This window comes from Gymnoscopelus braueri (genome assembly GCF_963280865.1).
Source record: "Gymnoscopelus braueri genome assembly, chromosome: 21".
Lineage (NCBI taxonomy): Eukaryota > Metazoa > Chordata > Actinopteri > Myctophiformes > Myctophidae > Gymnoscopelus > Gymnoscopelus braueri.
The window spans coordinates 30,407,799-30,431,839 of record NC_137623.1 but is presented as its reverse complement, the minus strand read 5'-3'; the positions used below and the strand labels follow the sequence as shown (position 1 = coordinate 30,431,839).

The 24,041-nt window shown below is 42.1% G+C and overlaps 1 protein-coding gene across 2 annotated transcripts in view; it reads right to left on the bottom strand.

Annotated features, from left to right (window-relative positions):
- Positions 1–3,021: 3,021 nt before the first annotated feature.
- Positions 3,022–24,041, bottom strand: part of rsu1 (Ras suppressor protein 1) — a 62,456-nt gene continuing 41,436 nt past the window's right edge. For both annotated transcript variants that reach the window (XM_080418365.1, XM_080418366.1), the window contains exon 9: positions 3,022–5,042. In XM_080418365.1, the coding sequence (XP_080274491.1) occupies positions 4,940–5,042 (103 nt within the window). In that variant the 3' untranslated portion in view covers positions 3,022–4,939. The remainder of the gene's footprint in view (positions 5,043–24,041) is intronic.

The following is a 24,041-nucleotide window of genomic DNA, read 5'->3' as shown; positions in this document are numbered from 1 at the left end:
CTATATGACGTTATGAAACTATAAGATTTACAGTCCACTCAACGGGGTTCTTCGTCTATGTCTCTGTGGAGAAGATATGTAGCTAGCTATATGTAGCTATCTTTCCGAAACTCTTGAGAATATATGTGTCTATTCCTTCGTGGTCTATCTGAGAATATTCTTCTATTTGTCTGGTAACAGAGCAGTGTCTCTAGGAAAAGGCTGACTTATAACTAGAGTTGTCACGCTGGCATTGTGCCCAAATTAGGTGCTTTCATGCTGGGCGTTGTATCCTTCGTTACAAATATTATGAGGTTATTATAATATTCAGTTCTGGGAAACGATAGCAACAACAACTATAACTGCTCTAGTTGGCTGCCATTTCGTTCCTCACAGAAAAGGAGGAAAAAGTATTACCATGGCTAGTTTAGAAGTGGGCAAGGGCTAATAGGCCAGGAGGATGGAGAGGAGACGAGAGGAGACATTGGCATGGTGTTAGAATTCAGACGTTGGAGGCAATGATGTCAGGGCTGATGTGAGAAAGAGAGGGAGGAAGAGGTGTGAGAGCAGAGTGTGTGTGTGTGTGTGTGTGTGTGTGTGTGTGTGTGTGTGTGTGTGTGTGTGCCTGTGGACAGGTGTCCTGCAGTGTGACCGCCTCTGTTCTGGCAGACAGATGTGCCTGCTGTGCCTGTAAGCGTATGTGAACGGGCAGGACAGCCAGTTCCGTGACAGCTGACATAAACCCATGCACTCATGCACGCCCGCACACACACACACACACACACACACACACACACACACACACACACACACACACACACACACACACACACACACACACACACACACACACACACACACACACACACACACACACACACACAAGGTTCTTCAAAGCCCAGCATGTCTCCATAGGGTCCTGCTCGGTGTTGACCAGGAGAAACAGCGGTGTTTCTCCTGTTGGTGAGCGGGGGGGGGTATATTTTTGGTCACATACTGGGGTAGACTGTTTGTGTGAGAATTTATTTTATTAATTAATTAATTAATATCAAACAAAAGCTTATTGGACTCACCATGACACATGACAATTGCCTTTAACGTAAAATGCTGCTTTACATACGAGTGGATATTGGGCAATTAGTCAGAGACAGCTTGTGAGTGTCAAATGAGGTGTGTGCAGGGTTAGGGAGACGTGGCATTTCTAATCTATTTTGGTTTCCGTGTCTGCGTTCGGGCTTGAAGGATGTGAGAGCAGGGTCGGATGTGCTGTTGGTCAGTCCGTCAGTCTGTCAGTCCATCTGTCCACCACTTGGTCCCAAACAAAATATCTTGAAACCTTAATGGCTGAAGTTGCTGTGCACCTTATTAATGTGCTCAGCAAGGATGAACCCCACTGATTTAGGTGACCCTACAGCCTTTCGTCTAGCGCCACCCTTAGGCCACACTTTCCACACAATGTATTTCAAAAATCTAATGGGCAGATTGCCATGAAACCATTGTGTACTGTAGGAAGAATCCTATAAAAACTATTTGAGTGACCCCATGCCCTTTCCTGTCCCTCATAATTTAATAAAACAGGCAGATTTCAGGTTGAACTACCCAATAACGGCCTTTCTAACACAAGGGGGTCAAGCAGCTAGTAGTTCAGAAGGTACAGTGACTGTTTGGGAACCGGAAACTTCCCGGTTTGATCCCTAGCTCCTTGCCAAAGACTCCTTGAGCAAAACAGTGAACCCCTATCTGCTCCCAATGACCAAGTTGGTGCTTAGCATGGTTTCCTATACCGTGAGTGAATGGGTGAATGTTGACCATTTATCTTCTCTTTTGTGTGTGTGTGTGCGCACGCTCGCACACACGTGAGTTAATCTCACACATTACAAGGCCGATCAGTCATAATTATTGTGCACGCAGTCAGCAAGATACAGACCACAATTCTCAAATCATTTTAATATCAGTCAACAATAGTCCCTCCCCTATGGGCTACACATCCTGTGAGGCTTTGGACTGGCTCTAGCCAATCAGGAACCTATCCATCCATCTTATAGGATCTATAATACCACCAAAGAGGTAATTACATCACTCTTGTCCCCCTGACTTGTGGGATGTGCCAGACATGAAAATACACCGGCACAATAACATGTTAGAGTTAGACTAACACCAAAAAATATATTGATAACATACCCTATAAACTCCCCCAAATTATGAATCTTAATGTCTGTGCAAATTCATTGCTGCCCCTTTGACGGTTTAGAATGGCAACCTTCAGAAATGCATGTACCAAAACTACTGTAATATAGCCTAAATTCAGTGCGTCTGGAAATCACAGACATTTATGGTTAACATGCTGAACATAACGTTTTGGGTGGTTTGATTGGGACATCCGTACTAAATTCAATGTTAATTATGTCATGCATGTGTATGGGTTGACAATCGGTTTCTTTTCCATCCCCATATTAGGCAGTGTCTCACACACACACACACACGCATACACACACACACACACGCATACACGCATACACACACACACACACACACACACACACACACACACACGTTTGATGTCTCATTCCTGAGACTATGCTGCTGGCATGGTCTGCCACCTTCCAGATGTAACTGTGTGAACATCTCATCCTACATGACTTTACTTATCAGTTTCATAGTTCGTGAACTTGTGCAGCTGTAATATCAATGACATTAGAGAGCTTATGTCCTCGCGTGAAGCACTAACAAAGGAACTGTGGACCAGTGAAAAGTTAAAACTCAACACTTAACATTTCAAATCACAATCTTTGATGTAGAAATGCTAAGCAACTAACACTGCTGGGTTGTCATGAATCAGTGCACTCACCCCAAACATCTGTGACAAGTCAGGGAGGAGCGACGGTCATCGGAGTCGACAATGGTCTTCAAAGATGCCATGGTTTTGTTTTAAATATGCCGACACGGTTTTAATTATGTTGATATAAATAAATGATATAAGCAACAAGCAGCTTACCTGCCTATATATTATATTATTTAGATAAATGCTAAACAAGGCAAAAACAAAATCGATTGCTTTATTCAAAATGGCTGATAAACAGAGCTTGTTAAACATACAGTATATCGTGGCACATGGTAAAAGCATGATAAATAAATCATTAAAAAAAAGGATTACATTCGTATATTTTTTAACAGGCTGAAATGTGAAGGACAGCTGCATGGCGAGGGGGCTTCTCCAACATGTTTAAAAAACTAATAATCCTTTGCGAGTGAGAATCCAGGCTACTGCTGGCTTGGCTTGTCCCAGATAAAAAACAAGAGGCAGTCAAAGCTCCGGGATCAAAATAGAACAATTGAAAATCACACACACAGCCGACCCTTCAGGCATCACCAAGAGGAACTTCAGAACAAGGAGCCGTAATTGAGTTCAGTTTGAGACTGGTTAGTTGGGGTACACGTGGGTAATTAAGCAATGGTTGTGTTCTGCTACATCGTCCGAATACGGAGTCTGTCAGGTTTCTGAGAGAACACCGGCACCCAATTGTTCCGACCCACTTGTTTCCATTGGCTAAAGAGGCTTTGGGGTATTTTGGGCCAGGCTGCGGTCCGCAGGAAAACAATTGAACACCAGAGACATGGGGCGATTCCTACACAACTCCGCTTTGGCAAACAAGGCAAGGAAGAAAACAACACCACGTGTGTGTGTGTGTGTGTGTGTGTGTGTGTGTGTGTGTGTGTGTGTGTGTGTGTGCGACTATGCGTGTGTTAAGGTTTCAATGTGTAACTTTACAACTCCTCCCTGGAGGCTAAGATCCGACAGAGCTAAGACTCCTAAAACCCTCACAAATCCCACTTGCGACTCGGCCTGGCTATGTTATGAGACACAGACACACACACACACACACACACACGCTCGCAAGAAAAGAGCACACGTAAGAGAATGAGTTTTGTGGAATATCGCCTTTTCCTCACCACCCTCACCCCCACCTCTGTCTCTCCCTCTCCCCTGGCCCCACTCTGCTTGTTAGAGCTCTCTGAAGTCAAATCCTGAGGTTAGGCTAATGGCCTCACGAACGCTCCCCAGTGGCCTGTTCTCCACAAAGGTGCTTTGCGGCAGAACACGCCAGATCAAACGCAGCAGCTACATACATAATGGCTGACCAACCCGGCGAATGACAAAAGGCAGAATGAAAGAAAAAAAGCTGGGACTTAATTGGGACTGGGAGTGTTCATTTCATCTACATATCCATCCAAAGTAACAATGCTAGTAAGAACTGTGAGTAAAATGACAATGGATACAAATATTACAAAGACATCAGGTTTCAATGAACACATTATTCTAGCACGATTGTTGGACTGACCCCTGGCCATGGACAAATACAGCAGGTGACAGCTAAGAACAATAATAAAAAGCAGTCACTCTCTTTTAAATGTTTACACTCGCTTCAGCGGTGGTTGAATTTCGGCCTTTAAGATTTGGGATGGATATGATGATAACGTTATAGTCCAATCTTTGGTGACATAAGGACGGCTGTCGAACAGGGTGTCATAGGGTGTGTGTGTGTACAATTACCACAACAAGGCAGAGCATTGGACAGCACCCCACGACAAACAACAAATTAATAGGGCGAAAGCGGCAACAAAAAGTTCCTATTCCGTTCTGTTCTTTACATGAACCAATTTTCCCGTCGCCCCCCAACCAGGCCAAACACGGACAGTGTCTGAACGCTGAGACAGGGCATCACAGTGGGGATTACGGTCCAAATCACAATACACTGTGAGATCTCACAATATGACGCACTTAACAACACTTTCCAAGAGAGTTTGACAACGTGTCTTTTACAGCGGTATAAAATGGAAGATAAATAAATAAAGAAAACATAAGGGGGTTGGGTGTGTTAAAAGGCACATGCAGTGGAAAGGTAAGGCTGGGAGAGGCCCGTTCCCCCTCATCCTCCTTAGGTCTCGTAGTCTTCTCTGCTCATTTGTTCTTGGCGGCCAGTGGCTTGCGGCTGATCTTTTTGCTCTTGTCGTTGTTCTTCTTGGGAGGCTCCGGGTTGGCCTGCATGTGTCTGCCGTACAGACTGGAGGAAGAGGAGAAGGGAACGGGTAGAGAAGGATAGAGGGGAGATACGAGAAGAGAAGAGGCGAGGACAAGGGAGAGAGGAGGGGTGGAGAAGAAGGGGGAGAGGAGAAGAGATGGTTTAACATACAGTACATCACATACTGTACATACATGACAATATCACTCCCAGCATTTATATAGCACCATTTTAGTACTGAAAGGGTTCCCCAACGTTTCAGGACGTTTTCAGGCCGCGAGCCCCCAAAATGTTTTAACTGGGCACCCCCACACCCACGCTAACAAACACTTGGAATTGTAAGCATTACATTTAGTTTGACTCGGTTCCACAGATAAATATTGTGAAAATAGCCAAACTAGGAAGCTCACAATGCCTCACACTGTGAGGCGCTGTGAGCTTGTAGATCGGCTATTTTCACAATGTTTTCCTCTTTCTTATGTAATATTTGACAATTTGACCAATTTGGTATTAAAAAGGTCTTAAAAGTCATTAAATTGCAACTTTAGAAATGTGCAGATACCCTGTATACACTTATACTGTATGTTGGTTTGTTTACAGTTGAGAGAGAAAACAATGTTGCACATTAAGCTAATCATCTGGGGACCCCCCCCCCAAAACAAAATTTAAATAATCATTTGGGGACCCCCAGTTTGGGAACCACTGAAGTACTGCACAGACCTTTTGACCCGTTCTGAGACAAACCCTTTGTTTTACAGTTGACAGTTGTGATTGCGCTCGTTAGCTCGTCCTTTCAGATCACTGATCTTTTCCCTTGATAAACAGCCTCGTGTAAATCGGTGCAAAATCAAACGCTTACACCCCTTTCTCTCCGTTTTTCTGCTTCTTTTCTTTTTTCATCTCCGTTCTCTCCCAGCTGAGGACTATCAAGCGAAGGAAAAGCGGAATACACAAAGAGACAATTATCTCTGAACGGGGGCCGCTCTAGGGATGGAGGGGAGGGAGGGATGGGGTAAGGCAGGACAGAAAGACAGGGAATGCAAGGAAGAGTCCTTTCCACTCCGCTGAGCTCTCTCTCCCTCTCTCGCTCTCCCTCTGTGTGTGAGCAAGAACCACCCATGAGGCTTGAGGAAGTGACAAGAGAGGGGGAACAAGAGAGAGGGAGGGAGGGAGGGATAGAGAAGGGGTAGCGAGGGAGAGCTGGAGAGCAAATGTCAAAGAGAGAGCTATAAAGAAAGGGGTAAAGGGGATGGAGAAAAGAGAAAGCGAGATGGGGAGAGAAGGAGGAATGGAGAAGAAGTAGGAGTGAGAGAGCCAGCAATTGAGAGAGAGAGAGAGAGAGGTCAGGGTGACTGAGTGCAGATGTCTATTTGGCTCAGTAACTGACACTAATAAGTAGACCACAGTGATTGCTGACTAAATGCTTGATCATTACTGGCCTATGCAGCTGTCTGTGCGTGTGTCTGTGCGTGTGTGTGTGCACGCGGGCACATGCACATCTATATTATGGATTCTATGATGTTTTATTTAAGACTACCCTCCCCTTTCATCGTTTCTTTTCTACCAATGTTCCTCAGACTCATGTGTGATACTGCTAACCTCTACAGTACAGAGGGTATAGAGATAAGCACCAGTTTCACTTGGAAGGCGTAGCGCGTGCGCAGAGGAACACGTTGAACAGGCTCCCCTACCAACCTGTAGGAGTCTCTAGTGCACCCAAACAGTGGGTCGCAGACCAACTTTTATGGGTCGCATTTTCCCCCCCGTTTCCCACATTTAAAAAAAGCCTGAACTTTTCATCAATTAAAAAAAAAATCTAAAATATTTCATAAATAAAATAAAAAAAATCTAAAAAATACAATTAAATGAAAATAGAAAATAGCTTGTAGATATGCTATTTTCACTTGTTTGGGTCCCGGGCATAGTCTAATTTCTCTTTTGGTCTTGAGCTAAAAAGTTTGGGAACCACTGCTCTATAGTGCAGCGACAGAGATTGTGCCTTGCCCGGCTTCCTACCCTCAGCGGGGAGCACTATTGAGTCACTTTGCCACACCCATGTAAAATATATAATTTTTTTTCATTTTTCTGAAATGTGTGCAAAGATTTGTAACTTCCTGAACACCTTTAGGCCATCAAAAATGCAATTTATTATTCCTTAAATGTTTTATACGGCTTCACACTGGCCCAGTGCTCGGGCCCTAATAAACATATTTTTCAATTTCTACGAGTGGACTGTGGCAAGCGTCAAATATCGGTCGTTGCGTCAACATACACTGTATGTAGCACTTGACCTAGCCTTGACGACCATGCAGACTTGTGCAAAGGTTTAAATGCAATTGAATTTAGCATGTTATTTAGCCAGATGCGAGGTTATGTTTTTTTGATAGTAAATTGTTTAGACTGATGCTAGGTTCTTGGTTTACCTGTGGTCCAAGTTTACTGAGGCACTACACTGTCTCTCTGCATTTTATGTATGCGTTTACTTTGCTTATTGTCAGACGCTCTGGATAAAAGGCGTCTGCTAAATGCCTATATTAAAAAAACATTCGTACACATGTAAAAGCAATTTTTATTTTACATGGCCACACGTTCAACCAAAACAGATTTTTAGAATGATTTTCTTTTTTCCCAGTCTCTGCTTTACAGACTAAACACTGTTTTTGTGTGACTGAGAGGCCCAATCACAGAGGAAATGTTAATTTAGCTAAATATCCATGATATTGAGGACAGGGCCCTACTCTCTGTGGTGGAGGGCAGGATCCAAAACTTTGTTTTTAATTTGTGTATGTATGTATGGGGGGGGGGGGGGGGTGTGTGTGTGATGGTTTGTGAGACTGTGTTAGTGCATGTGTGTGTTCATTTATTTGCATGTGACTGTGTTGTGTGCATGTGCTTGTTTACTTGGTGTGTTTAGGTGTGTGTGTGTGTGTGTGTGAGACTGTGTTCATTTAGTAGAGTTGGATGTGACAGTCTGTTCATTTAGACTGTATCTATCTATGTGACGTGTGTGTGTGTGTGTGTGTGTGTGTGTGTGTGTGTGTGTGTGTGTGTGTGTGTGTGTGTGTGTGTGTGTGTGTGTGTGTGTGTACGCGCGCGTGCGCGCGTGCGTGCGCGCGTGCGTGCGTGCGTGTGTGTGTGTGTGTTGCATGAGTAATCAAGCAGTGCCCTTTGCAAGCTGTAGGTCTAATTTCAGGGCAGGTAAATGTCACCGGCTGTTAGGGTTCAGTGACACACGCACACACACAAATATTTTTTCAGCAAATGTGACTGACATTTATGCATTCATGCATGTATGTGTTCCCAAACCTTTTAGCTCGAGACCCAAAAGAGAAATTAGACGTTTGCCGGGGACCCAAACTAGTGAAAATAGCAGATCAATAAGCTTACAACACGTCGCTTCGCTGTGTGTGTGAGCTTGTGGATCTGCTATTTTCACTACTTCTTAAACTTTTTTTCCCCCTTCAAATTATGGAAATTAGATTTTTTAGATTTTGTTTATTAAATAAATGTGACTGACATTGTTTTCAATTTATGGAGATTATTAGATTTATTTTATTTTATTTATGAAATACTGTTGGAATTGTTTTTAATTGATGAAAAGTTGTGACTTTTTTTGTTTAAACAAAAAAGAAAGTATTTTAAATTTATAAAATTTGTTTTTAACGTAGGAAATAAAAAAACAGGGATATTTACTCGCGACCGGAAAAGAATTGGCCCGCAACCCGGGTCCCAACCCACTATTTGGGAAACAGTGGTGCACGCACGCACACGCGCACACACACAGTATAACCTCTTTTCCGAGTAAGTATAATGTATAAATGTGGACGGGCGGTGGGCTGGACTCTCAGTCCCTATCTGTCAGTCAGTGTATTTGAAGTGTCTTGGTGCTGTTGGCTCTCTGAGAGGAGAGGACTCCCCCTCTGCCATGGCTCAGTGTCAACGTACTCTCCTGGGGTTTCAGAGCTGCTGGACTCCCGCGCTCCCTCCACGCCCCTTCCTACCACAACAGCCACACCCATGGGGATGCACGTTACATTAAACGGAAAGGGAGAGCGAGAGAGACGTGTACACACACACACACACACAAACTCTCTCTCTCTCACACACACACACACAAGTTCCTGCAGAGCTCCAAAGCTGCCCAGTCAGTCGTGTCGACATGTCCCCAGAGGAGGGGGTTGACTCGGGGCTAGGCGGCACTCGGCAGGGGGTCCCAGGGGAACAGCGGAGCGTCTGAAAGCTGGAGGACTCAGAGAGATGGTGAGCTTTTAACTCTGTGTCCGTCTGCCTCTGATTCTACAAGCTAAAACCTACTGCCAGGCTTGGCCACATGGCACCAGCAGAGATTTGTAGTGGTCTTTTCATAATATGTTAAAGCACCACTTCGGCCAGATGACATAACCCCAACAAAAGACATGTTTTTGAAACCATGTACTTTCTGAAGAGAGTGGAAGAGAGCGCACTTTAACAGATTCCAATGAGGATGAGGAGGTGCAAGCAGGAAATTGTGACACGTAATACTGTATTGACACAACCAGGATTAATCAAGCCATCTGCTGTACTTGAAGTGAGGCTGTCCCATCCACTCCCTGTGATCACAAATAAAAGCAGATGGGAATAATAAGGATAGTTTTTTCTTGTTGTTGTTTTTTTTTGGGGGGGGGGCTGTTTGGGGGACACACACTGCTGATTGATTGCGTGCTCTGCTTTTAAGAGAGAGCAGGATTACTCATTTAGTCGATAAGTGGCTGATGCGCCGAGCTCGCCACTGTCATAACAAGCCCAAGTGTTAGCATAATTGTGGCTTCGGCGCAAGCTGATGGATGAGTCTGGGAGAGAAGGATACAGGGAGGAGGAGGAGGAGGAGAAGGCACGATCTATTCAGCGTATCATAAAAGGGGAAGACATAGAAGCCAAAGAAGAAGAGAAAAATCTATTTTGAAGAGAGGGAATAATGCACCCTTAATTAATGACACAACGCTCCATGCCGAATGACTCTGTAGTAGGAAAGGGCTAATTGTGGAGGGTTCGGCAGGGTAAAAGGTCGTCGAAATGTAGAAGGGGCCAGGGAAAGGACAGGCCCCTTGTTTAAGGGAAAGTGTGTGTGTGTGTGTGTGTGTGGGCGGGTGCTAATGAATGACACCCGAGGGCAAGCGAATATGAGGCAACCCATAGCCGCTGTGCTCCTTCTCAACCGCTGCTTGTGTTTGGCTTGTGAATCAGGCCCAGCAGGGTTTGATTTTACATACAGCACAGCGTGCGGCCTTGTCTTCTCTCAAAGCCTGAACCGAAATGAAAGAAAATTGCCGCTATTCAGTCGATTCGCGAGTCAAGAATGGAGTTGCCAGTGAAAGGAGAAAAAAAAGCTTGTCAAGAGGAGACAACCCATCAATAGCCACGTGTTGCAATGGCGGTGAAGTGTCTGTTTGTTTGCACTGTCATGTTAAAGATAATTATATCCCGTCACCTTGTGCCACGGTGTCTTATCCATACAGAAACAATTATTCCTGTCACAGTGACAGTGGTGATCTCCATATACTGTATGGGCATAATCTGGGCTCACACACAGACTGTGGAGTGTGTTCACCCTACAGATGCACTGCAGGAGTTAGGCTGGGAATTATTGGCCTTGACGAAGACTGACAGAAGCACATCAAAACAGACATGCACAGACAGACACACACACACACACACACACACACACACACACACACACACACACACACACACACACACACACACACACACACACACACACACACACACACACACACACACACACACACACACACACACACACACACACACACACACACACACACACACACACACACACACACACACACACACACACACACACACACACACACACACACAGAGTGGTGGAGAACGAACTCACATGTTTTACTTTAAGTAAAAGTATCAATACTGCAATGTAGAAATACTCTATTACAAGTAAAAGTCTGAGTAATCTACATTTAATTGAGTAGAAGTACAAAAGTATCGGCATCAAAATTTACTTTAAGTACCAAAAAGTAAAAGTACTCTGCTCATTATGCAGAGAATGTTCCGTTTCACAAGTTGTCGTGTCTAAAATGTATTTTAAAAAATCTTTTGAAATTAGCAACTCTACAAGCTTGCATCGCGACACGTTGTGAGCTTGTAGATCGGCTATTTTCAAATAGCCAAAGTTTAAATACGGCTGAATTGGTTAATGTATATTTTGTAATAATAATTAAGTAGCTAAAGTTTTCAAATAATTGCAGTGGAGTAAAAGTACAATATTTTCCTCTGAGATGTAGTGGGGGTAGAAGTGAAAGTATTGAAAATTGTAAATACTGAAGTAAAAAATACCTCAAAATTGTACTGAAGTACAGCACTTGAGTACATGTACTTAGTTACTTTACACCACTGCTGACAGAAGCACATCGAAACAGACATGCACTGACAGACAGACAGTCAGACACACAGTAGTGGGAGGTGGAAAAGGAAATGCAGTTGTGTCAGGGAGTAAATTGTCCTTTTTATTATAGTGCGCTGATGAGATAATGGGTTGAAGAGGGACCTCAACCCCCCCCCCCCCCCCCCCATTGTCTGTTTAATCTCTCACTCTTCGTTCATCCCTCCCCACCTATTTATTTCATGCCTGTTTCCGTCAATCTTCTCTCATTCATTCTCTCATCCTCTAGCCCCCCCCCACCCATCTCACTTTCTCTGACAGTTTCTATGGACTAACATGCAGGGGTACATGCATGGAATACTGATCAGAGAGAGAGAGAGATAGACGGAGAGTCTCTCCCTGTGGGGAGAACAAGAGAGAACAGAGACGTGCAAATAGAGAAATATCCCATCATGGCCTCTCCAGAGTCTGTGGTGTCCTGTCCCGTCCTGTACCAACCCAGCACTGCTACCAGGCTACACAGAGACAGAAACAAACACCGAATGACCGAAAAATAAAATGACAACTAATCAGTGGTTTGAGCTCATAGATCTGCTATTTCCGTGGAATCTTTTGCCTATTATTAAGCCTATTTGCCTATTACATTAAGTTGTTATTAAGTCATTCAAGTTGTTTTGGAGCCAAAGGAAGTCCAATTAAAAGTCAGTGCTCAGCTTCAATCAGCAATATTAAAAAGCACAACCCACATCAGGAAACTTGGTGTAGCACTGCAGACCTGAATTTTATGAGTGTCAGCATACAATTACCCTAAAGGGATATTTCACTCATTTTAGCGTGTTCTTTTTTTGTTTTTGTGTGTGTGGATTTTTTTATTTTACAAAATAAAATAAAAGAAAAATGTTTGAAGTTACAATGTGTTTGTATAGGAAGGGGGCATGTCTGATAAAATGAAAATATCTAAATACTGAATCAAGCAACTTAAAAAAACTGTCAGGGGTGCTCACAAAAGCCTGAGTAGACGTTAACATGGCTCAATACATGTTTGAAAATGAAAAATCCCTTTAAGGATATATTAAAGATTAACAGACTTATGTCTCAGCAGGATTTGGAAAACAATGTGTCCATGCTTTCATCTTCAGTAGACACGGCTATCATAGTGGTGTCTTCTGTTTTTACAAGTCTCCCCCCATAAATAGATTAGCTAGCTGCAGTTGATTCAGAATGCTGCTGCTCGAGTGCTTACTAAATAATACCAATAAGTGGAGAAGACTCCCTGGCTGCTGATTTCAAAATACAGCTCTGCTGGTCTATAAAGCAGAGCCATCCAGAGCTCATCTGGGACAGGTAGGCCTGTCGCAATTATGACATACTCGTCTAATCGCAATTATTTGAGATAATCATAAATATTTTGCATAATCGTCAAATGAAAATATTAAAAAGCAGAAAAGGCCATTTTAAATTATCATTATTTTTAGTACAATGTTATTAAATATATGTCTAGAGCCTAAAAGGCAAACGGAAATTAAATTCTGATTCATATGCTCCAATGTTCAATGCCAGAAACACAATTAACTCATTGACTGCGAGAGTTTATTCCTAATGTACTCACCCCTATGCCAGCGATTTGCGTGTTTTTTTATTTTTTTATTTTGTAATTTTTCATTCAAATAAATTGTCTGAGTGCTTTTTTAAACACATACGACAAATCTGCCACTAGAGAGCAGCAAATAGACACATTGATCGCCCCCCCCCCCCCCCCCCCACACACACAGAGTCAAACAGTCAAATACATCAAACCGGATGTGACGTGTTCTCAGATTCTCCGATCGGCCAAAAATACGATGTGATACATGACGGCGATGACTGTTCGTCACCCAGACCATAGATTATAGAAGTGGACCTCTCCGTTAGTTTTTTATACCGTGTGAAAAACCGTGGTTTTCCCTACTCTGGCCGAAAATGACTGGGGAAAAAAATGTAAAACCGGAAACGGAACCCAAGTCATGAAACCGGATCCCAGTGTGGGTGAAGTAAGTGGAACTCGAAACCTAGAATGAAAAATAAGCAGAATAGCGCGATCAGAGATATAAACCCCAATTAATCACTAGATCGCATTAATGCGCGATTGGCGGTATATGAGTTAAATGCTAATCGCAATTATTTGTATGACAATTAATCATCAACTAGAATGTGGTAATTGTGACAGCCCTACGGACAGGTCAGCATTATGTCACCAGAACTAAAACTACATGTAGAGAAGCAGCGTTACGGTTGAACCATATTGAACTGTTCGGTACAAAGCCTTTGCTTCATTCTGCATTACAAACACAACACTTTTTTCCCCCCCTCAACTTCGAACGATGCGCTCTGTGCAACCCAAATGACATCACCACAGGCAAGTTGCAATTTGCTGTCTGCCCCGCCCCCTCCCGTTCCCAAACAAAACTACTCAGCCCTTCTCTACTCCAGTGAGAGGCACACTGATGTCTGGTGTCTCCCTATCAATAGAGTGGTGGATAAAAAGACAACGGTATGTTGCATCTGTTACGCGAGAGTACGTTAACACATTCCAAGGCCGGGAACGCATCTGTGTCATTTTAAGATTTCTTTGGGCTATTCAAAAATAGCAGATATACAAGCTCATAACACCTTTTCTTTTTCTTCCCAAAAAAAAGTGTTAGGATTTAGAAGACATTTGAAAAATCCCCAGAAGCAGTTACAAAATATATTTTCAAAGATTTGCAGATAAAACTTTCCAAAAATAGCAGATCTACAAGCTCGTAGCGCGGCACTTGAGTAAAAGACAAAAGTAATGGCATCAAAAAATATACTTAAAGTACCAAAAGTAAAAGTACGCATCATGCAGAATGTCCCATTTCACAAGTTTTCAAAAATGTAAAAAAAATATCTTTTGACAATAGCAGATAGTAACTTAAGTTTTCAAATAATTGTAGTAGAATATTTGTACTATTTGTACTAATATTTGTAATATTGTAGAAAATTATTATAATAAGGACATGACCAAAATAGGGATTCCAGGTTGAAAGTGGTTAACTGTTGCAGGCTTGCAGGCCTATTGGTTTTCACCGCCCTTTTACGCTGTTTATTTATGATGTATTTTACTGTATTTAAAAAAATGTATATATATTTTTTTTAATATATATATATTAAATCCCCTTCCACCACTGCTGCCCTGTCTAAATTAAGCAATCTATATAAAGTAATGTCAAAAAAATGAAGACATCCGTGGTTCCGAATCTCTGTTGCTACAAATGCACTGGATTAGGACTGGATTCATCATAAGCACCATCCATCAAAGCAGACGTTCAGACCACTGGATGGAAACCCACAGTGGACTACATAGTGCCTTTGGTCTCTTAAGTCTGAAATTCTCTGAAAAGGAGGAAAAAGAGGTGTGCTGTAGACACACAGCCCCATGGGTCACTTGGCTTCTCCTCTCCTCTGGTTCGGCCTCTATGTACCAGCTATCCTCCCCTTACACACTCCCTCTCTCTCTCTCCTCTCCCTCCGTCACAGTCTGCTGTACACTGGAGAGGCCAGTGCCCAGGGGGATCGTGGGATATCCACAAAGCCACAGCAGCGTGCACGCATGAGCGTGGACACACGGTATGAGAACTTTGTGTCTTTGGGTGTAATCTCCTCCATATCGATGCAAAGACCTCCCACTTCATCTTTCATTTGTTTGTGTGTGTTGCGTGAAGTCATGTCTGCCTCGTGCGGGCTATGTGTGTGACGTATGCATCTGTGCTGTACTTGCAGTGTGTGTGTGTGTGTGTGTGTGTCTGTGTCTGGGCGCGTGTGCGAGCGCACACGCAAGTGGAGCTGTTAGAGCCAATTAAAGGCAGTAGTATAGGAGATGGCAGGCTAATGGATTCAGATTCCTGATGGCGTCTTTTATGGAGCTCTGCTATTCCATGCGGCTTAATTAATAAAGGCAATATTTGATGTGTGCAAGTTTGTGTGTGTGTGTGTGTGTGTGTGTGTGTGTGTGTGTGTGTGTGTGTGTGTGTGTGTGTGTGTGTGTGTGTCTGAGTACTGCATATATGTGAAAGTGTGCGTTAAAGAAAGATTGCAAGACGCTATTCTGATTTCATCCTGTGTGCGCACGCACGCACGCACACACACACACACACCATTTCAGAGGGGGAAAAAATACAATAACACTGTTACATGCATTTGTGTGTGTGTGTGTGCACAGTGCACGCACCCAAACGTAAAGATAAACGTTGCTTTATGTGTGTACAACCCCTTTGGGCCTCGTGATAAATGTGCAGGCTGGCTATAGGCCATTGATCTCTGATATGGGCTGTTCCTGATCCCAGTCGGCTCATTTTCACTGGAACTGCCAGGCAATTTAGTAGCCTTCTATAAAAGTAGCCCTGAAAAATCACTGCGATGAGCGCCCGGGATAAACTCACAACACAGAACAGCTCAACACTCGGGGCATTTACAGTAACGTTGTTCAGAGGCTGGCGTCGATAATTTAACAACACTGCTCTGATGCAGACTTGAAAACCACTGACAGAAAAACGGTGCAAAAAGGTACTCGTTATCGTTATCTGTGTTCTTATTCTTTGATCACCTTTCACTTTGTAATACTCTGGATAAGAACATCCACAGATGCCTTAATAGCCAAGGGAACCACAGCTACGGTGCTGAACCACAGCAGCCCATTCAGGAGAGCAGAGGAGGCGATGAAAAGAGAGGAGAGGAAAGGACAGGAGAGGAGGGAAGTGGTAGTTCGAAGATTAAATTAAAAAAGTGAGGACATAGGAGCAAGCACGATGGAAGGAAGACAACAGGCAATCGCTCCACCCTTGTGGTACTTAGCTCTCTACTTACTTAGATCATGGGACTAGTCCCCTGAGGGAAGCGTGCATTACACTATAATGTGAGTGAAAGAGAACGAGTGTCAACACAATTTCCTTCTGATGCACAAAATTGACTCACCCCGCAAAAATTGCCATAACATATCAAACAAATACCAATTGTGATTCAATGGCCAAACTCCTTATGAGGTTTGGGGCGGGCTGTGAGTAGTTGACTTTGTGTGCCGTCGGGCAGACTGTTTTACTAATGCAAATAGTTTCCCTGGACAGTAAAAATGATAGAGGGCTGAGAGAGAATGCTGTTAGAATTGGGCCTCACACTGTTTGGAGAGCTCCATTTGGCCTCTGATAACTAGTTATTAACCAATTAAGACCGGGAAAGCATCTGTGTCATTTTAGATTTCTTTGGGCTATTCAAAAATAGCAGATAAACAAGCTCATAGCGCGGCACTGAGTGCCGCACTATGAGCTTGTAGATCTGCTATTTCTTTGAAAAAAATCTAGAAATGTGTGCAAATCTTTTATATATGTATATTTGTGACTCAAATCTTTGCTTCTGGGGGTCCCTGGAACAAAATATTTTCAGATGGGGGTCCGCGGCCAAATACATATCGTTTTGGGAGGTCCTCGACATGGAAAAGTTGAGCATCACTGATATTAAAGCAACATATGTTTTTTTTTTTTAAGCAAGATTTGAGTTACAAATGTTATTTGAAAAAAAAAAAAAAAAAAAATATATATATATATATATATATATATATATATATATATATATATATATATATATATATATATATATATATATATATATATATATATATATATATATATATATATATATATTCAAAGATTTTCACGATTTTTCGAAACAAAACATATCTATAAGCTCATAGCGCGGCACATGAGCTTGTATATCTGCTATTTTTGAATAGCCAAAGAAATCTAAAACATTACACAGATTTGTTCCCGGTCTTAATGGGTTAAGGATGGAGAAGAGAGGGAGAGAGAGACAGTGAGTGGAGGCAGTGGTGTGTTCTAGTTTTTTTGGAGGGTAATACCATAATTATTCCCTCCCACACGGCACACGCACGGCACATGCACCCGTACATGCGTGCGCGTGGTCACCAAATGAAATAACCGCTCTAACCGTGTTGTTGTTGCACTCGTGATGATGTACGTGCAGTTTGAATACTAATTACAGTAAGTGTGCCATCTATTGTTAAGTTAATGTGTGAATTACTTCCGAAACTGCTATGGCCAGCGGCCATTATCACCTCAAGACAATAGCCACACACCTTAAAGGGGTAGTTCAGTTTGATATTGAGTTTCTATCAATTACACACCCCATACAGCCTTGAATTCATGGAGATTTTTTTTGTTTTTGTCGCATTCGTAAGCCAATAATTTGATGACCGGCAGACTAGACTCTTTGAATCGCCATGAATTCAAGGCTTCATGGGGTGTGTAATTGATAGAAAATAAGATTTTTTTTGGGTGAACTACTCCTTTAACCTCAGACGCCACATTATCACAAAAAGGCTATTTGAAGTCTAAATTCTTGCTGCCTCCGGCCCCTCCTCTGGTGTATCAGATACGCTTCCTCGGATGGTTACTGGACGGTATACGTTTTTTTCCTAACTTTCTTGGACTGTATCCTAAGTACCGTATATAGCGTAACACGGTAGAACACACTGAGCGGAGGTGAAGATAGGATGACATGAAACCAGGAACTACAGTTGTTCCGATACCAGTATCGGAAAAGCTGCCGATACTGCCTAAAATGCTAGTATCGGTATCAGCGAGTATGCCAGTCTATGCCATTCTGATACCACGTAATTTATCACATGATATTTAATTTACAGTCATATTTTGATTGCTTCAGTTGAACTGTTTTATACTCTTACTGTACTATTTACATAATATTACTAACTAACTTAGCTGCACATTAACAATTATTAGTGGAATTTGTATTTATTCCTAGATCAGTGATTCTAAAACCCTTTAATTTGTACGCAAGTTATGGGTATCGGTATCGAGAGGGAAAAAAATTTGGATCGATACATCTCTACCAGGAACATGTAAATAGAGAGAGGGAGAGACAGAGAATGTATGTGAACAGAGCCTGGGCGTTAAGAGAAGAAAGAGAGAACGGGAGAGAGATAATAGAAATGTATTGTTGTTCTTTAATGAGCAATGTGATAGATAGGGTGCAGGGGCCCGTTACTGGGTCTGTCTGCACCCGCTTGTGTCTCGCTATGGCTGCAGGCCTTTACCAGGCTATGCCCCTGCCTTCCCCAAAGTCCACATAATGAGAAGGGATGGGATACACGCAGACTAAAAAGGAACAATCCACACATCTATAGAAACTCACACACGCAAGCAAATGTGTAAGGGCAAGCACCTGTATTTACTCATTCTAATTGCGCTAGCGTGAGTATGTGCACAGTGCACACACACACACACACACACACACACGTTTGGCTGACATGCTTGCACTTTAGATTTCTGATGCCACTCGAACCCGATAGTGACAGGCTATAATGAACCTATAGGAGAACATACATATCTATATATATAAATCTATATCTATATCTATATATATATGGAAATATATTTATATATTTATGCAGATTGATGGGAAAAAAAGAATCGTTTTTTTGTTGTACTAGCCATGCAGCTGCAGTGTGTATTCCGTGCATAATAGAATGAAAATGAATGTGTCTGATCTACACCTGAAATGTACAAAGTCGTAGGTTGTAGAACTCTGAATTATTGCGCAATCGAAACGGCAGAAGAAATGGAAAAAGTGTCTCTGCCTGCATAGCCTATGGCTATATAAGTATAACATGCACAGTATACAATACATTGCTGCTATGCTCAGGCACCTTAGTTTAGTTTTTTTAGTTTTTTTTATTATCTCAGGTAATTTGTAAATATGTAGATAACTTGTCTGGCCTTCTGTTGCTCTCTTGTTTTGATCTCCTTCCCACCTGCCCCCCACCCTCTTCTTCTCCCCCCCCCCTCTTCTTTCTATGGAAACTAACGTTGCGATGGGAACGATGTACAAAAAAGAATTTCACCCACTTTTTTACCTTGTAAACCTGTGATGTGACAATAAAAACTGATTCTGATTCTGAGCAAAATGTTATTGCTTGCATAGAGCAAAGCTTGGAGTGTTGACAGGCATGCACACACCTGTGATTAAAGGAAACATTTAAATGTGCTCATTTGATGCTAATTGAGGCTAAATGGAGCATCTAAGTAGCATTCAGAAGCAGTGATGATGTGCCCGTCCATAATGAGCCAGCTGGATAGACAATTGTTGCACCGAAATTGATAACCAAGCAAATCTTGTGACTGTACTGTAAGTACCAGGTCTTAAGTTAGGCCTGGTACTTAAGACGCGCAAAATAGGGCCCTAGGTGTCTACGTTTGGAAGTTTCGTTAGTTCAGGTGCATACAGGGCTACTGCATAAATTCTGACGTAAGGCAATACCCCTGCAATTAAAACATTTCAATATGTCATATTGTAATTTGTATGCAGAGTCTCTAATTTGTGTTACGTCTCATGTCAGTTTTGTAATTACCTTTATAATTACCTAAGTCTACCAATAATGGTAGACTTCACTTGGTTAAGTATGGTTCTTCTTAAGTCTCCTATTTACTTTGTGTGGGCAATTGCCTGAGAGCAGTTTGAACGAAAAGTAGCTAATAAAACAAGGGAGCTTTAATTCCAGAATGTGGATTTATTTTTTCATCCGTTCATCCACTCATGATTTTATCCTGACCTGGGCTACTTACGTTTGGCATGTGTACACATGACAGGACAAAGCTGAAATTAGGACTTTTGCTGCTTCTTTTTTTTTTATATAAATAAATAACATAAATTTGCCAACGAGCTCCAACACACATCTTCACCCGATCTCCGCAGGCCCCCTATGTGTGTCTGCATCTGTTAGACATTAATGCATGACAGCAACTATGTGTAACCTCACCATGCAATCAGCAGAATAAAGGCAACAGCATCTACCCAAGCAGAAATGGCTGGGAGAGAGAAAATGATGACATATGCGTGTAGAAAGACTTAAAGCTGCAGGCAGGGTTCATAAAAGCTTGGAGAAAGCTTACCGAGAGCGACACTTGGCTAATGTAGCTGGCCATGTTGGCAGTGGCATGCCTTGTTAGTTGACCACTTCATCTAACCCATTCAGAGTTTTCTGAAAAACGTATGTCGCTATATCAGTGGTGTTCAAACCTTTTTCATGTCAAGGCCCTCCAAAATTGTATTTGGCAGATCTACAAGCACACAACACCTAGCACCGTTGTGTGCTTGTAGATCTGCTATTTTCGTCAGGGAGGTTTGGTGTAGAGGGAAAAAAGAGCAAACCAAGTAAAGCCAACGGTCAAGTTTACAAAGTTATTGAGACTTTAACACATTAACTGCCAAAGACGTTTATAAACGTCTTTGCGGATTTAGCTATTGCCTGCTAAAGACGTTTAAAAACGTCTTGAAAAAAAAAAAAAAAAAAACTTTTTTCAAAAAAAGATTTTTCTAATTATTTATAATTGACACTCTTTCGATATTCCAAACGAATAAGGAGATAACAATTTCCAAAGATTTGCTGCTCCATCCACTTCAATGTTAAAATTGAAACGGACAAACAATTCAAAATGTTTTTTGGTTTGAAACTACTGGTTTTGAGCTATTTTCAAACATCAAACAACACATGACAACAAGGTCAAATTGACCTCGTTGACATTTGTGAAACCACACCTGAATCTCATCTGTGATTAGAAATTTTCTGGGGATCAATCATACTAGAGAAAAATATTCTGTGGCTTTGCGAAAAGGTACCAAAATCGTTCAAAACCCTGGCAGGCTACAGACTGTTCTGAAAAAACTCTGGCAGTCAATGTGTTAAGAAAATACACGTGCGCATGAATCCAACTTAATAATAGAAAAGATAATGTGTAAATAAACAAACAAAAATACAGTAATTAACACAACACTGATGATAGTGCCACATGATAGTATAAAAAACTTTGTTCTGCAACAAATTTTTTGATAGAGAAAAACGTAAGACCACTGGTCTAACGGATGAAGCACCGTTGTTGCACCGCCAATGACACGGCATTGTGCATCAGACGGCGTTGTGCGCAAAACTAGGTGGAAAGCTGAGAATGAACAATGATGTGTGATAGTTATAATTCATTTCATTCGCTCCACATCAAGCTTCCAGCATGGTTTATTCTGAGAGGTCTGCTGAGCATCACAATCTGCTTTTGCACAATGAGGTCACAACTTTCCGCAGCAAAAGGCAAACATCTGCTGTCTGAGCGACATATTCCAATGACCTAAAATTTGGGATTACAGCGCTGAGACAACACTGTCGTTGATTTTCAGACGTGCACATTCCCAGTCAAAACTGAGTAATTTCATGACTGACTTGAGCATAGGAAATTTTTGTGCTCGGTATGCTTGGATCAACATACACATGCGAATCAAGCTTTTCACACATGAACACAATAAAAAGCAACTCTCCATGATGCTTTTTTATTTTAGTTAGGTTTCGCGGCTGAGTCCCCCCCCAAACCTTTTTTATTGGAGATCTGCACGCTGCTTTGCACCCGTTTCTGGAATAAAGCTATTTTGGTTGTCAGAAGTTTTAACACCGTAGCTTCTCTAGCTCACATTGCTCCTGATGCACTTCATGTTTATATTTCAGGGTTGTTCACGGTATATTAAGACCCTCGTTACCTCATATTTATAGCCCATTTCATTATAGTTCAAACCGTCATCAAATGGTACAGTGAGACCCTCATTACTTCATATTTATATCACAGGATGGTTCAAACAGTGAAACGTTGTAGATAGCGTGCTGCGTTGCAGCTTCCTTTCCTCTCATTAGTTATTCATTCGTTAATTTTGGATTGGTTCAGGCTATGTCACAATGGCATGGCCGATGCTCCATATCAGGACTGTTTCTTGCGCTATAACATATCCCTCGCTCGCTGGCAGTCAGGATTTTTTAATATTCCATACCAATTGGCTTCCAAAGTTTGTGAAAGGATCCTATTTATTATATTATTGTAGTAAAAACGTTTACATTGAGTACAGACTTTAATTACTTAAACTACTGCTTTAAAACATCAGGGCTTTAATGCAAATTCCAAACTTGATAGTGGCAGTTAATTGAAAAATAATAATAAAATAAATAGTAATAATTCATATTTTTTTTCTATGAATGCTGCTGAATTGATTTTCAAAAACCCAAATCGGTCCCATCCCTACAGTAGTAAGTACTCTCTGCCCTCGCTTCTTCCCGCTTTGTGGACGATGGCGACTCAGCGCCTTGCAAAGTGCTGAGTCGGATGAGACACGCAGACACGCATAAACATATGCACAGCCCCGCACACACACACTTCCTAAATGGGAAGCTAATTGGTTGCTAATGATACGGCTACTTGTGGCTGTGCTGGGCCTTAATAGTTTCAGATTGTTCTCTACCCTACTGCTCTCAACAGTCCAAGCATGTTGAGCAATGGTGTACATTACAAAGTACTCAACCTCGGTACTTGAGTTAGTATAGATACTCCTGTTCAAATAAGTCAGCTACACGTGAGTTGCTCAGTCAAATTTGTACTCGAGTTAGAAAGTAATGGTGTACTTGCTTTTGAAAATAAAAGTACACTGCAATTTAAAATACTTATACTTAAGTATTCAAAAGTACAAAGTTGATTGGCTATTTCCACTGTATTACCATACAATAATTAAATATGCCATATTTTGGCCATAGTAACATCTATTGCATTTAATCGCAATGAAGTGAATGACAATTAATTGTCAAGTAAACTGTCATGATCGTGACATTCCTAGGAGGGTTGGGTTTACAATCATATGTCACGCCACCATGGCAACCAGGCGGACTTGTTCCAAGTCTCGCGAAGTGAAAGTTAAAGAGAGTACAGAAATGCCTCAGACCATGGCTTAAAACAAGGGTTCCCAAACTTTTCAGGCCGTGACCCCCCAAAATAATCATATTTGAACTGGGGGACCAGTTCAATGCACAATGCACTGCGAGGCGTTGTGAGCTTGCAGATTGGCTAGTTTCACAATGTTTGCCTCTTTCTTGCTTGAAATATTTGACAATTTGGCCAATTTGGTATTAAAAAGGTCTTAGAAAGTCATACATTTTTTACTTTAGAAATGTGCAGATACCCTGTATACACTGTATACTGTATGTTGGTTTGTTTACCGTTGAGTGAGAAGACAATGTTGCATATTAAGTTAAGGACCCAACCCCCGCCCCAAAATAATTTGGGGCCCCCAGTTTGGGAACCACCGGCTTAGAGGTGGAACATTTGTCTCCCCCACCTTCTCTCATAAACGGATCCGTTCTCACCTGACAACAGACTAGAGTAAACTCCTCAAAGATCCACCCACGACAAGAGAGAGAGAGAAAACATACACAGCTGAAATGGAGGATAAACAAATTGCAAGAGGGAGGTGGGGGTGTGTGTGTGTGGGGGGGGGGGGGGTGGCACAGAGAGAGCGGATAGGATGAATAAAAGATTTGTTGGATCAGTGTTGGAGGAGAGGCAGCGAGCGAGCTCGGCGTATGTTAATGCGTTATGAGCGCGTCGTGGCCACTCGCGCCTGTCAGTCCATTAGGACACACGACTCTGCTCTCTCTCTCAGCGTAACAAGCTGTCCCATAATATATGAATGACAGGTACACACACACACACACACACACACACACACACACACACACACACACACACAGTGCC